The 20,319-nt window shown below is 36.4% G+C and overlaps 1 protein-coding gene across 1 annotated transcript; it reads left to right on the forward strand.

The window, feature by feature from the left end:
* The first annotated feature begins 6,584 nt into the window (after window positions 1–6,584).
* Window positions 6,585–18,915, forward strand: LOC105445891. The gene is made up of 11 exons (XM_030989854.1): window positions 6,585–6,954; window positions 9,444–9,612; window positions 10,421–10,693; window positions 11,333–11,428; window positions 12,302–12,432; window positions 13,468–13,553; window positions 14,749–14,905; window positions 15,314–15,415; window positions 16,292–16,450; window positions 18,213–18,308; window positions 18,823–18,915. Exons 1-11 carry the CDS (start codon window positions 6,661–6,663, stop codon window positions 18,913–18,915), a joined length of 1,656 nt encoding a protein of 551 aa, XP_030845714.1. The 5' UTR covers window positions 6,585–6,660.
* The last annotated feature ends 1,404 nt before the right edge of the window (window positions 18,916–20,319 follow it).

Consider the following 20,319-nt stretch of genomic DNA (forward strand, 5'->3'; position numbering starts at 1 on the left):
CTTTTCACTTCTTGTGTGTATTTGAATATTTTCTGTGCATGTGTTAAGATGGAGTGAGCTGGAATGAATTGTTGGTGTTGAAAGAATGGTGTGTTGAGTTTTTTAAACACTGAGACTAGCATTGAATTGCAATACCAAGAGTAGAAAAGTAGTAGACCTTTAGTGTTATATAACACCAAAAATAGGATTTATTGCAACACCGAAGAATGGTGCTGGATTTTATATTAACACCATAAATAGAATTGGATTGCAACACCAAGAGCAGAATTATACTATTTAATTCTAGAATTGGTGTAAAATAACACCAACAATAGAATTGAAGTGCAACACCAAGAGTAGAATTAAAATTATTTCATTCCAGGCGGTGGTGTTAAATAACACCAGAAATCAGATTCATTGTTACACCAGAAAATGGTGTAGGATTTTATATTAACACCAAAAATAGAATTGAATTGCAACACCAAGAGTAGAATTGAATCATTCAAATCCAGACCTTGGTGTTAAATAACACCAACTGGTGTTTTCCGATATAGATACCGGAATGGTGTTAATATTAACACCTATGGTGTTGAATTTAACACCACTGTTTTTGCAGTGTAAGAATAAACAAAGTCTGCAAATTAGTTCTATGCTCACTTATCTGCATAATATATCACCACCGAATAATTACTTTAGTGCCTGATATTGAGACTTATTTAGAAATAAGCCTTCCATAATCTTAACTGACATCACCCGTGCCTGCGTTATGTGTCCTTTCACATACTATGACTTATGTAATCAAACTCTGTAACTAAGTACTTTATCCTCGTATAAAGATATTTGTTTAGATTTAACGAATCAGTAATTACTGCTATTTCATATTGAGTGGTGTCTTTCTTTTGTTTGCTCTTTGATGTGAGATACATTAATACATTGCAAAAAATAACGTTAAAGGTAATTTTTGGAAAGCTCTTATTACCAATCATGTAAAAGAATATTTTTTGACTAATACGTGATGATACAAATTTTGCCGGAAAACCGCCTACTAATGATTAAAATTATAAGAAATTAGCCCAATAATTATTATATCGCGCACGTGTCGCGTAGTCCCATATAAATCTTTATGTGTACAGTGCTTGTAAATTTACCAAGACTGGGCCAATTTCTTATAATTTCGATGATTCCAGAACCTTGCAGTACACACTAATACTTATAGTGCTAGAATGCTATATAGATGATCAACCTTTTCTGATCGACCTTACAACGTTTCTTTCAAAATGCAATCGCATGACCAGAACTGGTCTTTACCTTTAACGGTGTTTGCTTTCTAATCTTCCTATTATGATTAAACAAATTATGAAGTGAAATTTATTTTCAATCCCAAGTTTAAGAAGGCTTTATGAGTCATCGTCTGTGACGGTGAGTTTACTTGCTTGCCTGGAATACGTCACATTCGAATGAAATGTACAAAACATGGATAAAGGATAACTTACCTACATGCTTATGGAGGCCTATAAACATACACCGATAATCTTTACAAATAAATTTGTGTCGGAATATAGATACATAATTATATGAATATGCTTAAGGCAGCTTGAAAAATAATTAGATTATAATCATTATGATTGAGCAATATATAAATGAACATTGAATATTGAATTACTACATCAAATAGAATCTCCAGGATTAACCCCAATGTCCCAGTGACCTGCTGGAAGAATACTACACCATGTATTATGCAAGCGATATGATATCTATACATCAGTATATCACAGACTAATCTAGTATGCTATACGGATAAACTTACCCCATTAACCATATCGAGAGTAAGAATACTATACCATGTATTATGCAAGCGATATGATATCTATACATCAGTATATCACAGACGAATCTAGTATGCTATACGGATAAACTTACCCCATTAGCCATATTGAGAGTATTATGTAGTATATACTGGCACACGAACAGCAGTAACTATATCCCGGCCGTGTAGTGCGTATGTAGCATCACTCTCACCGAATAGTATATGCCAGCAGGACTGTATTGAAGCAGTATAAATTATGTCCAGCGTATACAAGCACAATTTTCTGACCTGCTCGGTTACGATGAGGTATTGAACATTCTTTATCTCGGAACAAAACCTACCGCTTCCTCTCCAAAGGGAAATGAGCAGATAACCTGACAGTTGAAATTAATGAGGGGAGGGAAGATAAGACTAAGTTGGTGAATATTACGATGTAGCGCTATATATATCACGGTACTTATGATGATGTCATGTGGAATCACCGGATTAATGAATATTCATGAGGTCGCGTGGATGGCACGCGAGCGGTCTCGCTCTACGTATTTCCAGCTCTGTAGATAGCCGCAGATGTAATGCTGTGTGTCCGCAAATAACACACGGCACGCGACTCCCAAATGATTGGCAAGTCGGTCGCGTGCCTTGAATTGATATGAAAAGAGATCTAATTTTGATGGGAGGGGAATTTCCGCGTGTAGGTAGTCTGTATTATGTGGCAGGGTTCTTCTTCGTTTATGAAAGAAGAAGACATATTCACGAGTCTCTCTCTCTCTCTCTCTCTCTCTCTCTATATAATTTAATAAGTTTAAGTTATAGTCCAAACATTCTTATATTTATTCATGATCGTATATATATCCCTTTATTGTTGATATGTATATGCCTACATTTCTTTTCATACGTTTATCACCATAATTTTATGATTATTATTCAAATCAGTTCAGTTGCATGATTTCGATTATACATTTTCAATAAAACCTTTAAAAGGTAGATAGACTATCGTGTAGCAAAGGAGGAAAGGAAACATAATTATATGTTCGGCTTCCATCCTGATATCAAATTGATCTTAATATAGAAGGGAAAAAAATAGAGAAGAAATTGGCAGCGAAATGTTGACAAAAAAAATCGGACAACAAATAAAAAAAAGCTATGAATCTGTTAAAATCATGGAATCTGTGAGTTTAGCAATGCAGTCAGAATGTTGTGATATCATCCCCTCACTATTCACCACTGATCTGAATGACTGAAAATCTCCATTTCTTATAAGGGGATGCATGAAAGAACATGTATCCGTGATAAACGATCGAGATAGGCACGAAAAAAATATATCTTTTTATCAAAACGGAATTTAATAACATTTCTTGCATTCAACAAAGGGTAAAATGTGAGGGGGTCACATCATATTTAGAGACCGCGTTTCCAATAAAAGACTCACAGATTTGAAGTATTTCATGAAAATGCGTGTATGGATTTAAAAAATCCATAACTTTCTTATTTATTGTCCGATTTCTTTCAAATTCTCACTATCTGTTCTTCTCATTTTTCTCCTATAATATTAACACAAACTTATTATCAGGGTGGAGTTCCCCTTTAAAGGTACTATGTCCCATTTGCAGGCCAAAAAAATGAAAAGGTTAAATACCAATGGCATTTGAAAGATAATACTAATTTAGAACTCCCCTTAAAAATAGGGGGCTTGAAAATGTCTTTAAGTGGGAAAATAATGACTATTAGTTGTCAAATCGACTTAGGAGCTATAGAACCAATAAGTAATAGTCTTGATTTTCAGACCATTGTACCGCATGGTCGTACGTTTTATGCTGCGCAAAGATTCAGTCAGTTTGATTTTGGCCATTACAAGAAGTGGGTTATTGATGTAGACAAATCCTTTACAGCTCATTTTATGTATGTTATTACCAAAGAAGAAAAAAAGCCAGTCAGTCACTCAATACTGACAATAGTGTCTGACAGTGAAGTCTAGCAAGTAAACGGGTTTCCTTGCATAATTTGAATATTAGGACACTGCTAACGTTTAAATTTCACAGATAGGACATGCATGACATATTCATAATTCCTGCAAAGTTCTACAAAATTTGAGGTTGGCTGCAAAAGGGACATAGTATCTTTAAAGTGACTCGGTAACATCGTTGCCGGTTGATTAAAAAATCGCGTAATTTTTGAATGAAATGCTTCTTATATTCCTTTTACTGTACTTACTCTCTAACATGCAAGAAATCCTGAACAAATTCTCAAACCACAAAAAATAAGACATAAAGCAGACTTTAAAAAAAAACTGTTAACACGCACATGTCTGAAATGGTATATACTATATATGGCTAATTCATAGCTTTGTGACAATTTACATTCACCTAAAATGTAATTAAATTGTAATAATATAGTTGGGAGAATTAAGGAGTCGATCAGATCAGTTTTCCCTAATTTCTATCATCTATAATGGTTTGTTTTCACTCAAACTTTCAGATTATCTTTAATTGTACATTTAGCATTGAAGTTACTACTTTAAGTAAAGTATCTCTCATTTGAACAATGTTACCCGGACCCTTTAAAAGCTGCGTAATATAATAATCGATAATAATACATGTCTTTCTTTTCTTAGTAGTTTTTTTTTGTCTAGCAACTCGAAATTCCCCTCCATCAAAAATAGACCTCTCTTCAATAACTGGCACGCGAAAAGTAGACCTCTCTTCAATACCGGCACGCAAACCTGATTCTCGATTTCTAATCATTGTGTTCTATTTGAAAAAGTTCTCACGATCATCTTTTGTTAAATCGTTGTTCTGGTTTGCCCCTGTGTCCCTTAGTCCCTTTGTCGTTGGTTTTATTTAGCTTATCATCAGCCCAAAGAACAATATAGCAGCAGGCACGTGACGGTACATATTTTCAAAGCTTTAACATGCTCTATTGAGTACCGAAGCTGTGACGTTATACAAATCTATTTTACGAACCAGAGAAAAATAACAGTGATTTCCTATTGAAAATCAATTGAATATGCTCAGTATTGGCTGAGATTTTGACCATCCGGATAAATAGATTTCAATAGCAAATCACTGTTATTTGGCTTTGTTTCGTAATGTTACGAACCAGAGCAAAATAACAGTTCGGATGGTCATATCTCAGCCAATACTAAACATATTTAATTGGTTTTCAACAGACAAACATTATTTTTGATGCTCTTTCGAAAAATGGAGTTCAAAGTTGAAAACTCTAAACAAAAATGTTGTTAATTGCACGGTCGTAGCCAGAGTGGGTTTTTTTTTTTTTTTTTTTTTTTTGGGGGGGGGGGGGGGGGGGGGCACATACATGTACATGTAATCGATCGACGTCCTGGGGAGGGGTCTAACACGTTCAACCGATCTTGGCAAATTTTTGGGGCACGTGCCCCCCCCCCCCCCCCCCCGTGGCTACGGGCCTGATTTATTGCAGGCACACACTCTTGTCAGTCGTACGTAACAGTGTCTGCAATGTGGGACTACAAGGAACACGTGACACAGCCATTAACAGACATATCTATGTTCTGCTCAAGGTTTAAAGAATTGTGTGTGTGTGTGTGTGTAAGAGAAAGAGATAGAGAGAGAGAGAGAGAGAGAGAGCCGAATAGAAGAGACAAGAATGGCGAGAGAGAAAGATAGAGAGAAATAGAGAGAGAGAGAGAGAGAGAGAGAGAGAAAGAGAGAGAGAGAGAGAGAGAGAGAGAGAGAGAGAGAGGGAGAGAAGCATGTCATTGAATGGATAAGGTAATTCAATATCACGTAACAGCCAGGTATCAGTATTATATTATCGCAATCCCAGTGGCGTAGCCTCGAGGGAGGGGGAGGGGGGAGGGGGACGTGCCCTCTCGAACCTTAAAGACTCTCGATAAAGCAACTAGATGGCAATTTTGAAACCCGTTTTGTATCGTCTATATAAATCATCTGTGTTGGGATGTGTTGGGATTTCATAGCTCGTTATTGTAATGTCCGCACGTTTTAAAAGATGAAAGACAAAGCTACAGAAATTGCCGCATTATAATTCTTCAGTCACACCTTCAAACCGACTCCATACCGAGTCCGGACTAGAGTCGATTTGTAGAGGTGTTGTGGTCAAATGTGTTTTTCAAATTTTCGAGGGCCCCCCCAAAAAAATTAGTGCTCACTACCCCCCCCCCCTCCCCCACTGAACGAATTTTTGGCGGGCGCGATTTTCAAATTTTCGGGAGCAAACAAAAACAAAACAATTAGTGCTTATAAAAATGACGCCTGGCTGGAAGGCTCCCCAGGGAGTGGAGAGTGTGCATACATTGTGTGCGGATAAGCCTGAATCCGATGACCGGGGTAATATCTGTAAAGCACTTTGAGAGGGCCTTCGGTCCTGAAAAGCGCTATTATAAAAACTAGCTATTATTATTGTTACTATTGTTATCATTTTTATTATCATCATTATTATCATTATAATTGTCTTGGCTATTAATTTTTTTTATTACGAATATTATAATTGCTATTGTTATTATTATTAGTATTCTTCTTCTTCTTCTCCTTTTTTTCTTCATTATTAGTATTCTTCTTCTTCTTCTCCTTTTTTTCTTCATTATTACTATTATTGTTAGTAATATTATGCTTGCCATTTTTATTCTCCGAATTATCATTAAGAAGATGATGTTACCCCCGCTCCACCCCTCACTTCACTCGATTGCCTGTTTTTGTTCTCATTTCCGGTAGGCCCCCACGATACCCCCCCCCCCCCATTATGGCTGGAACCTGGCTCTGCCACGGACCCTGATAGAGATGACTTGGTGGTGAATATCAAGGGTATCAGCTATTCTCTCAACGCCATTCGCTTTAAGCCCTTCAGTTACCGACCCGAGTCAACAACGCTTCTAGACCATGGGAGCTGCGGAATCACATCTACCTTTACCTCAGCAACGTCGGGGCAGTCGACGCTCCAGTCATTGCAGCTTTAACGATGCCGAGTGCCGACTTCGAAAATCGTATCGCAAGTTACCCGACGTCATTGATTACGGTGAGGATGCGTTGGACTGCCAGCCGAAGTCGTCTTCGATGTCGTCGGACATGATGGGGAGTGCGTTGAACTTTCTGGCTGACGTCGAGTTCCCGTACGAGAATGTGGTGTTTGAAGGCGGTGGCAGTCAGGGGACAGCTTACATTGGGGCTATTATGGTGAGTTTTATTAAATTAGAATACAAATGATTAAATATCCTCTTCAGTCTCTCGTTCCTAGCCCTCACTTTAGTCCGATGTTGGCTTTGTTTCTACTTTTCTTTGTTCTTTGTTTTTTTTTGTGTCTCTGCATGTCTAAACGATTGAAATATATATTTTTACAGATTTCATTAATTTATTTATCAGTTTAATTTAAACAGGGTAACTCTCTTAGTATAGTAAAAAACATTTTTCCTCAGAGGCCCTGTACAAATTATAGGTTACAAATACAAAGGAAATCACACAAAGTTCAAATACATACATATCATAATTATCACGAATTATTATGCTTATTTTTTAGTATACTCATTGATATAAATACGATAAATTAGATATTTGACAAGCCTATATTATCAGAAAATAAAATCGGGAAAGCTGAAAATACGAAAATGCGATCGCAACTATTTTCGAAAAATCAACTCAAGGACAATTTCAGTCCCCGATTGTATGTCTCATAGTAATCATATTCTGATTACATAATACGTCATTGTCATGTTTGCACATTTCAATAGGTTATATTGGCCGTGCATATTGACATGGCGTTACGTTGATTTGTTTTAAAAGCAGTTACTCTCGTGTTCAGAGCAAATGGGATCATTGATATATATATATTCAGACTTTGATGATTTTCTTTGCACTGTGCTTCTCAATTCTAAAGAAAATAAAACTACCTACTTCGTGTTAAATGTATTATGTCCCTTTTGCAGCCAACCTCAAATGCTGTAGAACTTTGCAGGAATTATGAATATGTCATGTATGTCCTATCTGTGAAATTTAAACGTTAGCAGTGTCCTCATATTCAAATTATGCGAGGAAACCCGTTTACTTGCTAGACTTCACTGTCAGACACTATTGAATGCCTGACTGGCCTTTTTCTTCTTTGGTAATAACATACATGAAAAGAGATGTAAAGGGTACATGAGCATTTGTCTACTATAACCCACTTCTTGTGATTGCCAAGATTAAACTGATTGAATCTTAGCGCAGCATAAAACGTATGACCATTCGGTACAATAGTCTGAAAATCAAGACTATTACTTTTGGTCTCTATAGCCCTTTGACAACTAATAGTCGTTATTTTCCCACTTAAAGACATTTTCAAGCCCCACCTTTTTTAGGGAAGTTCTAAATTAGTATTATCTTTAAAATGCAGTTGGAATTTAACTTTTTTCATTTGTTTGGCCTGCAAATTGGACATAGTACCTTTAACGGATTGCAGCATAATTTATTCAGGAAGTTATTTCATCACGTTGATGCTTTCAACAGAGCGAAAGTGATAAACCGAATGAATTCAAATTTAATCAAACGAAACCGATTTAATCAAACGAAACCGATATTGTTAGACAAATGATACGTCATCGTGTATGCATACCAGTGATTGAATAACTGTTGCTGATTTTTCGTTGTCGTCTTCCTTACTTTCAACATACATTATAAGATATCGCATTATCGCTTAAGACATTTTTGTAGTTACATTTGTTGTGGATAACATAGAATAAGCACATCAAAGCACATAAAAAGTGCGAATAATCAGACGCCCGCAAGGCGAAGGTCATATGTTTGCAAAGAACAGTGAAATCTGATATATTATGCAACCTTTTACTTTTGGGAAAATGATCCATCACACTTTGGCCGATTAATTCACAGGGTATCATCGGTTCGTTCAAATGCAGGGTACCTGTATCACGGTGGCAAAGTTGGCAGCATGTTGCAAATTGTGTCTTGAAACAAAAACATGAGAGTCTTCGTCAACGTATACAGTCATGGCTACATGAGCCAAACATGAGTCATATCTCCTTCCTTCCTCTTCCTCTCCCTCACTTTCTTTTCTCTCTCTTTGCCCTCCTTCCCTCTCCTCTTTCTATTTCCCCGCCTTCACTATCTCTCTCTCTCTCTTCCAGTCTCTCTTTGCCCATTTCCCACTCCCCTTTTTTCCTTCTCTTTCTTTCCCTCTCTCTCTCTCTCTCTCTCTCTCTCTCTTTGTCTACCTACCTCTCTTTTTCAGACTGTTATGTCTCCTTTCATTACCTCTCCCTCACACTCACACCTTTCGAGCTCTTTCCCTTTTGCATTTTCGTTCCTTAAATTATTTAGTTTATTTATTTATTTATTTATTTATTCATTTCTGCATGGTTCATCAAATTACATGATGTTATCAAAATGAGATTAACCAATAACAATAGCAGTAGACATTAAAAAGGCAGTTACAATCATAATACATCACAAACACATGGAGGTTTGCACACGGAGGTTTGGTAATATGAGCCTATAGGGCTTGAGACGCTACCATACCTTTATCATCAATTTAACATAATATATTTAACATACTTACTTTAATCGTTCATACGATTTTCAGTTTCAGATTTTTTTCTTCTTAAAAAGTATTTTGTAAGTTTCATTCCATGTTTTTCTTTTATTGCCAATCTCGTTTCTCATTTTTCTTCTTGAAGGAGCTGGAGCGTCTTGGGCACCTTGAGAAGTTGCGTCGTTTTGGAGGGGCTAGCGTGGGCTCCATCACTGCTGCCTTGTTAGCCGTAGGGCACACTTCGGAAAAGTTCCTCGATGTCATGAAAAATGGACCTTTCTTTAACGATGCACTAGGTGAATTATCTTCCTCCTGTATTTTACTCTAATTATCAGTCAGAGCATGTATGATCTTTTTTTTCCTTCTAAACAAATATTGTTACATCCTTACACAGTGACTTTCACAATGATCAGAACTGATGATATCATGAGAAAACGAAGAGAGGTGGGATAGTTTTAGTAACACATAAGAATAAAAAGTGTTACCAATACAAACAATATGATCAAGAATTATTAAAGAGTAGCTGGAGAATGCACTCAGGCATTTTACTCGCAATTTCAATGTCTTTGGACAAAAAATAAGCTTTGTAATACATGTGTGAAACGTTGTTAAAAATTCACATGATATTTCATTTAATAAATACATTTCAGAACTCTCAAAAATAGTGATCGAGATCTTTTCATCGAGTTTGATAATCAGTTTGTGCCTTTTCCCCCATTCGATATAAAAGAAAGACAAAAAGAAAATGAAAGCATAATTATGAAGAAGATGGTGAAGAAGAAATCATAACGTAACAAAACAATACATGACTTAAGAAGAATAAGAAGTCGAATGAATAAAAAGATGACGGAAAGGCAATAATCGACAAGGCAGAAAAGAAGAAAAAATAATCTTGATCACATCAATAACACAACATAAGGTGAAGAAGAAAGAGAAGGAGAAAAAGAAGATGATGACTAAGAATGAGAAGAGGGCAAAGAAGGGAAAAACATACTTTTGAGGAGGAATAGAAGGCAGACTTGCAGGAGAAGGAGGAAGAGAAAGTAAAAATTAGGGAATAAGAATAAAATATGATTTACATAATTGTAATAACAAAATTGTAACCACTTGATTTTTTTGAAGATGCTAGATGTGGCCCTTGCAGCATGGTACCCAACTTCTTACGTCACCTTGGATGGCATCCTGGTAGATCTTTCTATCACTGGATGGGTGAGGTGGTGGAAGAGAAGCTGGGTAACCCGGATGCTACCTTCCGAGATCTCTACGAGGCTACGGGCAAGGAACTGTGTGTGGTGGTCACCAATCTGAGCTTGAAGATGGAGGAGTATTGCCACGTGAAGACCACGCCCCTCTTGCCGATTAGAGCCGCGGTGAGGATGTCCATGGCCATACCAGGTGAACTAGAACGAATGACGGGGAGAACGGAAAGATGTTGGTGGTGGAGCTGGAATAAATTTAAGGAAATGTATAGGAGCAAAGAGGGAGATTTGGGCGGGAGAAATGGGCAGGTAGACAATGAAAAATGTATGAGTATGTGTGTATTTGTATACGTGTGGGTATGTTTGTGTGTGGGAGGGGTCGTATGTGATTAGGATGACTACTAACGCTTAGAGAAAATTCTCTTTTTATCATTTAATGTACTTGTCCTGTCAGGCAGTGACTGAAAACACAACTGACTTTGACGGGAAATTTGGTTAGACACACTCTTTCTAACTTAATTAATCGATTTCGAAACTATACTTACTCCTAATGCACATAATATCATGAGTATGAAACAGAAAGAAGAACAAGAATCAGTTATATCAAGAGGTCTAAATTCAGGGCTGTAATCATGGTAATCATGCTGACAAGCTTCGGGAATTTGTTGTACTTTTAATTGGAAATGTGTTGACATGTGTGGAAATATCATACAATGTTTCAGTCTTTCATAGTTCACATATTTTTTAATTTGTTCCAACCCTAAAAGGAGCAGTTACAGTTTTCATAAGTGATACCTGGTCAACTTCTTCCATTTCCTCCACCTCCTCCAAACAGGTGTATTCTTCCCTTTCCAATGGAGGTACATTGATCGTACAGATGTGTATGTTGATGGAGGTGTGCTGTGTAACTACCCTGTTCACTGCTTTGATGGTAAGTCAGTCTTCTTCTTCTTGCCCTTCTTGTTCTTCCTTTTTTCTTGTTCTTGTTCTTGTTCTCGTTCTTGTTCTTCCTATTGTTCTTGTTGTTCTTGTTGTTGTTATTCTTCTTTTATTGTGGTTGTTGTTGTTGTTGTTCTTCTTCTTCACGTTCTTCTTTTCTTGTTCCTGTTCTTGTTCTTGTTCCTCCTCTTGTTCTTGTTGTTGTTATTCTTCTTTTATTGTGCTTGTTGTTGTTGTTCTTCACGTTCTTCTTGTTCTTATTCTTGTTCGTGTTCTTCTTGTTCTTTTTTTTTCTTGTTCTTCTTATTATCATTATTATTGATATTATCACGATTATTCTTATCATTAGTACCACCACAACCACCATCATCACCTTCATCATAATCAAATCCATCCTCATCATCATCTTTATTGTGATCAGTGCCAGGGAGGGGAAAGTGAACACAAGCAAAATAACCATTGGGTTTTCATGCCAGTAAAATAAGTTCAGCCAACACTACAACGGCCCTACAATTATTTAACTGTCATGGTAAAGTAGTTGACTCTCCACTTTAGGGTTAGGATTCGAATCCCTACCCGGCATTTACTTCATATGTTAAGATATCATTCCACATTTGCCACTCCCCACCCAGGGTGATAATCATTGCAGGGCCTGCTGGAAGAGCAGTATTGATACTGATGTAGTTACTCTGGGTAAACAAGACCAGCTTATCACCCTTTAACAAAGCCGAGTGCATTGGGTTCTTGAGGGAGTCGCTGCCCATGCAAGCGACCGCACAATATATATTTTTAATCATTATTATTGTTATTTGTTAAATATGTTTTACTATACCATCATATTTTATTGTTCCTATTCTGTCACCAGGATGGTGGTTGTCCATGAAACCAGAGGATAGTTTCCTGCGAAGGTTACAACCTTTGAACGACGTTGGTAAACTCCTCACCAAGAAAGTCCGATTTGGAACCTTCAACGAAAAGACCCTTGGTTTTATTCTGGTCAGTCAATATGCCACTTCTTTTAGACTCGTTTCGTTAAACTTTCTTATTTTATTTCGTCTGTTTGTTTGCTGTCGTTAATTGAATCTATGCATATTATTCAAATCGATATCTTAGATAAAGCAAAATCAAAGAAAGAACAAAATAAAGCAAATCTTGATTCTGATATAAAATGGGTTTTTAAAATTAATACCTCAGTCACGTAATAATAAACAAACTCTCAAATTCGCCATGTTTTTAAAGTCAATGTCATTTTATCATCAACACAATCATCAAAGATAGTCAGATCATTTGTTCAGTATGCTGTCTAACTGGTGACTGGGATGTTGATGATTGTGTGATTATAATGATTACGTTATGATGATTAAATGATTATATTACCACGATGGCCACCCCCTGTCAATTTGGAGTCCATTTGCAGTAGGTGTGGAGTCGGTTTCCCGATGGGACCCTGAAGACTATTTATAGGTCAACATTTCTTATTTTTAAAAATGTGTGTGCGTGGGTGTGATTAGCTGGTGTATAGGAAACTCTATTTCATATCTATTAATGAGAATAATTGAGGGTGCTTAACTATATCCACCGTATTTTTCTACACGATATAAGCTCTTGTATCTGATGTATGCACTGGCAGGAAGTTGATTTATATCTTTCAAACGATAGCAATGTATGGCAGAGCAATTTTTTCTGGTTGTGCATTAAGCTCTACAGTAATCAATCGCACGCCACTATTACTTGACTCGGGAGAAGCATATGAACACCCATTTATGATTTATGAATTCCACTTAAATTTAATTCAATTCAATTGTATTCGTTCAAGTTAAACAAATGGAATCTTTACATGTTTTTTTTTACAAGTGTTGATAATGCTTGTAAAAAAGCAAACCTGTACAATTTCTTTTTAATTAACTTAGACGAATAAAATTAAATTGAATAGAATTTAAGAGGTATTCAATCGTTTTTCACAATTCTTAGAATGTGGGTCTAGGATGAGAAAAGTTTAAGATAAAAGAATCTTCGTTTTATTATTTATAGTTCAGCGATCACGACCAGCACGTCCTGGCGACAAACCCAGCTCTGCTTCCATCTCCTTCTCCGATACCAAACACTCGACTAGCAAGGTAACAGGCTATACTCATATAATAGTCATGGGGTGTTTCACAAAGATCCTAAGTCGAACTTAACTCTAAGTTGGACTTAAACATTATGGAGAGCCATTTGTATTGTTAAAATTAGCGAAAATTCAAGTATTTTGGACTTTTTATAAATTCCACATCAAGAACATGAAATCTTCATGATATTAATAGAAAATATGAATGATTGGAATAAACATTTTATGCCTTTGAAAAAAAAAATTTAGAAAATATTTTCATAGATGCTAACGGCCATTTCCATAATTGTAAAGTCCAACTTATCTTTAATGTTCTTGATGTGGAATTTATGAAAGACCTAAAATACTTGAATTTTGTTTTTTAATATATTTAATTTTAAGGCTACAAATGGCTCTCCAAAATGCTTCAGTTTAACTAACAGTTAAGATCGACTTTGGAATTTTGTCTTATTAAAGAGTTACGATTGATCCAAATCAATCGCAAGTCCTCAAATCATTTGCAAGTTGCAGTCTCCTATCTCTTATATACACAGTTGCGATATAAGTTGCAAGTAAGTCAACTCTTTATAAGATGGGGCCCTGATCTTTTTTACATTAATACTTTTTGCAAGATTTCATGAATAAGTTGTAAATTCACTCACTGGCGCAGTTTAGTGAAACTTTGACAATATAACAGTTTAATAATATGAGGAGTTTATCTTACGAACTGTATTCTTTTTTATTTGGTTGAAAAGACATTCATCGTCAAGCTTTAATTTTCATATATTGTAATGGACATCTGGTACTATTCCAAGAACCATTTTCCCAAAGCAGGGTTTGGTTGCACGAATCATCCGTCTCCATTCTCTTTGTGCCCTGTTTGAGCCGCTGTATTGTAAATAAACATGTAGATTTAATGCTAGAATTCCGCTAGAATAGCTTGAGAAGATAATTTTTCTTTAGAAAAATACATGTTTTATTATATAAATAGGCCGATTGGTCAATGGCCCTAAAGTACATGTAGACGTTTTTGTTGGTACACAGAACACTTTGAATTGGGGAAAGGGGACGGGTGGGTTGTCGGTAAAAAACTTTCAAAGATTTACCGGCAGCAATACAAATAATAAAGAAACAATTTAAATAGCAACATAAAGGTGGCCCGCCCTTTATACAGCGATGCTGTCATCTTGATATTCATTTATCTTTCGTTGCTTCCATTTGCTCAGAGCACATCAAACATTCATGAAGCAACATGAGATGGAACTGAGGAAGCATCGAATTAAAACGGACGCCATGACTCGTTTTGTTAAAGTTCTCAACGATAATAACCTAGATGGAAACGATAATATCGACATCGGCGAGTTTAGACGAGCTTGTGCTCAGGTAAGATGTTACAAATAAATGTGGCAAAATAATTGGTATAGTTTTAGTTTCCTTTTTTCTGTTACTAATGTTGAGAAGAAGACCTTACCCAAGAACATAATAATCAAAAATAGAAAAGTGGGAAAAGCGGACAAAGATGGGGTTATGGAGTAAAGAGAGAGAAAGAGAAAGAGAGAGAGAGAGAGAGAGAGAGAGAGAACCTGTAAGACATGAGGAAAAATAATACTAGATTCCCGGGCCCTATTGCATAAAACTTACCATCAATGGCAACTATCATAGTAACAGGGCTCAACAGCCAATCAAAATTAAGGTTTCCATGGTAGTTACCATCAATGGTAAGTTTTATGCAACGGGCCACAGATGTTGAGTTTCACGTATTTCTGTTTTCTTCACCTTCTCTACTTTCAGACCAACGAGTTTACATCGTACCATGCGAGGGCGCTGTTCGGTGATCGTTTGATGTCTGCCACAGAAATGTTTGAACTTCTGGATATCAATAAGGACGGCAGGGTAAGTGAGACCTCAGAAGTCACAAGGTGTTGATAGAGTTGAACAAGAACAGAGGAAGAGGAAAAAGGAAGAAGAAGAAAAAAAAAAGAAGAAGAAGAATATACCACAAAAAGAACAAGGACAAGAACAACAACAACAATGACAAAAAAGAACAAGAACAAGAACAAGAAAAATAGAAACGAGGTGAAGAAGAAGAAGAAGAAGACGAAGAAGAAGAAGAAGAAGAAGAAGAAGAAGAAGAAGAAGAAGATGAAGAAGAAGAAGGAGAAGAAAAAAGATGATGAACAAGAACAGGAAAAAGAACAAGAACAAGAAAAATAGAAAAAAGAGAAGAAGAAGAAAAGAAGAAGACTGACTTAGTATACCACAACAAGAAGTGAATAGGGTAGTAACACAGGAGAGTTATAGTTCGGGCCGGGGGTGGGGGAGGGCCGGGGGTTGTAATTGTCCTATATTAAAGGGGTTATACATTTTGTATGGAGGAGTACGGAGTTGACGAACTGTCAGCGTAAGGATCGAATCCCAAATTGTCCTACGATCACTTGCCCTGGATGTACGGGGATGATTGCTCTACAGAGGTAGCTGTGACGTCATATAATTTTTTTTTTTTAGAATTTTTCAATTTTTCTACATTTTCCGAAAGAGCACCAAAAATGTCGAAACCAATTGAATATGTTAACTATTGGCGGATATTTGACCATCTGAATTAATATATTCTCAATAGGAACTCAGTGCTATATGCTCTGGCTCCTAACTATTATGCTCTTTCGGAAAATGAAGACAAAATTGAGAAATTCTAAAAATAGATTTTTGATGACGTCACACTTCACCACTCTATAGGTATAATGCGATATCTATTTGCCTTGCTCCGTGCAGTTGGACTATCACGAGTTGATGAACCTGGCCGAGTGGAATGGGGTGGGAATTCAGACCCATCTCATCGGGGCTGGGCGGACGGACATTAAGAATCCAACGGATCTCATCACAAGTCTTTTCCAGTCGCTCGTGATGAATGTCAAGAGATCGTTCTTAGAGGTTAGTCATGTTAGTAGACGCAGCGAAGGGAGGGACCCCAGTGGCCATGAGATTGAAATAAAAGATATTAAATTGAAAGAGAGAGAGAGAGAGAGAGAGAGAGAGGGGGGGGGGGGGTAGACATTAAGAACCCAACGGATCTCATCACAAGTCTTTCAAGTCGCTTGTTATGGACGTCAAGAGATCATTCCTAGATGTTTGTAGCAGTGGTGTAGCGCTGAGAGAGAGAGAGAGAGAGAGGGAGAGAGAGAAGAAGGAAAGAAAAAAAGGGGGGGGGGGGGCTAAATCGGCTGGCTAAAAATGAGAAAGAGAGAGAGAGAGAGAGAGAGATAGAGAGAGAATTTTGGAGGGAGGGAGGGTGAAGGTAATTAATGTGGCAAGAAGATGATACACTTTATCCATTTAGAAAAGCCAGTGTCCCCCATGACAACTGTGCCTCCTCGAGGCGTGGGGGTAGGGGTGTGGTGTCGTTGTGGTGATGGTGATGGTGGTGGTAGTGGTAGTGGTAGTGGTAGTGTTAGTGATGGTGGCATTGGGTGATAGTGATGATGTTGATGATGAACTTCAAAAGGAACTTGATGAACTTGATGAAAGGTTGCTAGCTGGTTTTCATCAAATAAACTAAAAATTAATCAGACCAAAACAAAGTTCATGATATTTAACTTTGGTAAAAAAAATGATACTTTAATTGAAAATGTTAATCTGACAATAGATGGTAACTGTATTGACCAGGTACAATTTGCCAATTTTTTAGGAGTTGCCATTGACAACAAACTTACATGGGCAAAACACATTGAATTAATTTCCAGGAAGATTCGGTCCCAAGTCGGTGTAATGAATAAGCTCAAAAGTTTTCTACCATCCTCTACCATGCTTTCTCTTTACTACACTCTCATATATCCTTACTTAACGTACTGTAATTTAGTTTGGGCGAGAACGTCTAATAATTTATTAAAGCCCCTTATCATACTTCAAAAGCGGGCTGTTCGGTTGTGCAGCAATGCTTCCTTCAGGGCGCACACCTCTTCATTATTTAAATCCTTAAATTTATTCAAACTTCCAGATATTCTTTCTCAACGGACTTTATTATTTATGTACAAACTCCAAAATAATTTGCTACCAGTAACGTTTTATGACAGTTTTCATTTGAACTCGGATGTCCACTCCTTTAATACAAGAAAAAAAAAAGACTTTCATCTACCAAAATTCACTAACTCATTTTTGCAAAATAAATCAATTAGATATCAAGGTCCTCACAAATGGAACTCCATGTCAAGTTATTTAAAGGGTATTAAGAACCAGAACGCATTTAAACTTAAACTGAAAAGAACAATACTTGCCACTTTTTGATTTATTGAAATACATAATTCATTCATATATTTTGTTAGCATGTAACATTATTATTATCGTATTGTATTGTATTGTATTGTATCGTATTTCATCTTATTGTATTGTATAGTATCTGTATGTTTTTATGTTTGGGGTTGCTTGTTTACAAGTTTTTAACTTATTTTAGCAATCCCGGTATTTATTTATAATGATTTCATTTGTAATGATTTCATTTTGATGTTTTTATCTTTTGCCGAATAAATGTGAATTTGAATTTGAATTTGAATTTGAATTTGATGATTGTGTTGATGATAAAATGACATTGACTTTAAAAAGATGGCGAATGTGACAGTTTGTTTATTATTGATGATATTTGTGTTTCGTGCATGTACAATGATATTTACATGGATTTGTTTATAATTTTGAATCTTAGAGTGATGACAATGAACGAACAGTCTTGATCAACACCGTCTACATGAAGTGTCTGGATTTTGACGGTGACCCGGAAGACTGGGAATTTCTTGTTGAGGTATGCTTTCCTAGCTATCAGTCCATGGTGGAAACTCCTGAAGTTCGACACAGTTTTAAATGCCATCCCCCGATTTTTAGTCTTTCACAAAGCAAAATGGACGTATGTGTCCAATTAATGCTGGATACTCACGAATTGAGTTTCTTTTTTTTATTTGTTTTGTTGGTACTGTATGGTGTTGGTATTCCGGAGAAATTTATGGTAAATAGTAACCCAAATAATGTGTTAACACGATGATCATTTTTTTCTTGTTTGTCATAAAATTTTAGAGCACAAAGGCCCCTAAAATGGATAAATAATGTGTTCCCCTCTTATTTTTAAAAAGTTGTTTTTCTCGCCAAATATACGGCCTAATGATGGAGTGTGGGGACAGATATGCTGACATAAAACGGTGGGGTGCGTGAGGGGGGGGGATCCTTGTTCCTCTAATCATGTTAAAATGACTCATAGTGTGATTTTTCTGATAAGCTGTGATAGTAGACGGTTTTCCCTTATTTTTCTTTCTAAATTTCAGCAAGGCAGACGGGCGCTTCAAGCTTTCTTACACCTCAAGAGGACGCTTGCAGAAAATACAGGGAAAGATGACACAGAGAAATGTAACATGTAAAATAATGGATGAATAGATAAATAAATAAATAGATACATTTAGAAATCGCTAGATGTATAGATAAAGCTGTATATAAGCCCTTATTTGATAACAGGAAGGTCACAGTGCCTTTGTCATAAAGTATAAACAGATGTGTTTTATGATTAAAAGTTGTCGTTTTGATAATGTATAAATAAAATTGGACCAAGTCAATTTCCCTGAGGAACACCACATCGTTATGTAAACTACAATGGTTGCAGGGTAAAATTTCGAAATTTTATCTTTACAAATTCATCACCATTCAAAGCATTTCCAACACCACTTAAAAACGAACTGCTCTGAAAATCCAATCTTTAAAATGTGAATTTTGACAACGACGTGACATTCCTTTTTACTGTCATTCTTGCTGTTATACTGTATTAACGATGTATAAAACATGGAAAATTGCTTATTAGATATTTTTGTCTCCCCGGAGTTGATGCCACTTTTTGTTGGACGTCTCCATGAAGCTTAACATGATCCATGAATGTATGTTTATACAATTAAGCTATCGTTGATTAATGATTTGTGATAATATGAGTCTATATACATGATATATATTTACTCTTGTAATAAATGTACAAAAAATATAATGTTTGTACTTTACAATTCGTAACACATATGATTATAGTTGTTTTACCCACTTTTTACCAAATTTTGCCAGTCGATTGTGATGTAGTTATGGATTACTCTCCCGTTTGTCGTGTACAAACAATATCACTATTTTATTTTTTACTCCCTAGTGCCTTCACCCTTGGGGCACTACTCAAAATATATTTTGAAGAGTATATTAGTACAGGTCCTCTCATAAGTAAAGACCATCCCGAGTCATACAGTCTTTGTTTAAATTGAAATTTAAGTCACTTTGTGTGTTGGAACAAATATAAACAAATGGCCCACTACTACATCACAGAGACAGCCGGTTTGAAGGGCCCATACATATAGTGGTTGCAAATTCTAAAAAAAAAAAATCACCACTTTCTCATTTTTTCCGATTTCATTTAAACTTTCTCCAGTATGCTTTTGTGATTTTTGTCCTTTCTTCTGTAGAGTAGTTTGCTAATAAGCTTGGATTTCCCTCTAAGTATAAAATAGATTTGCATTGAATTGAATTGGATATGAATAAAGCAAACGAAATTAAAGACACTAATTGTTCAAGTGCTTTTGTTTCCGAACTGGAAAAAATCACTTTAAAAGCGTCATGTACAATTTATCATCAGGAATTTGTTTTACTTACCCCCGAATTTAGGGGGGTACATTGAGCATTTTTCCTGATTTAGGGGGGTCTCCAAGGCAGGAAAAGCCCGCGAAAAGCCCGCGAAAGGGGGGTTCGGAAATGTTGGCAGTCCTCAGATAGGGGGTGCTTTCAAAAAGAGGGTACCAGCA

Source organism: Strongylocentrotus purpuratus, unplaced genomic scaffold, assembly GCF_000002235.5.
Source record: "Strongylocentrotus purpuratus isolate Spur 01 unplaced genomic scaffold, Spur_5.0 spur5_scaffold_19, whole genome shotgun sequence".
In the NCBI taxonomy this organism is placed as follows: Eukaryota; Metazoa; Echinodermata; class Echinoidea; order Camarodonta; family Strongylocentrotidae; genus Strongylocentrotus; species Strongylocentrotus purpuratus.

What these genes read in the sequence shown, in the direction of transcription:
- LOC105445891 (XM_030989854.1), top strand. Translation starts at nt 6,661, where the DNA reads ATGGGAGCTGCGGAATCACATCTACCTTTACCTCAGCAACGTCGGGGC. An exon ending in CTTACATTGGGGCTATTATG is followed by an intron (nt 6,955 to 9,443) that starts GTGAGTTTTATT and finishes TTCTTCTTGAAG; the next exon opens with GAGCTGGAGCGTCTTGGGCA. An exon ending in ATATCAATAAGGACGGCAGG is followed by an intron (nt 15,416 to 16,291) that starts GTAAGTGAGACC and finishes TGCTCCGTGCAG; the next exon opens with TTGGACTATCACGAGTTGAT.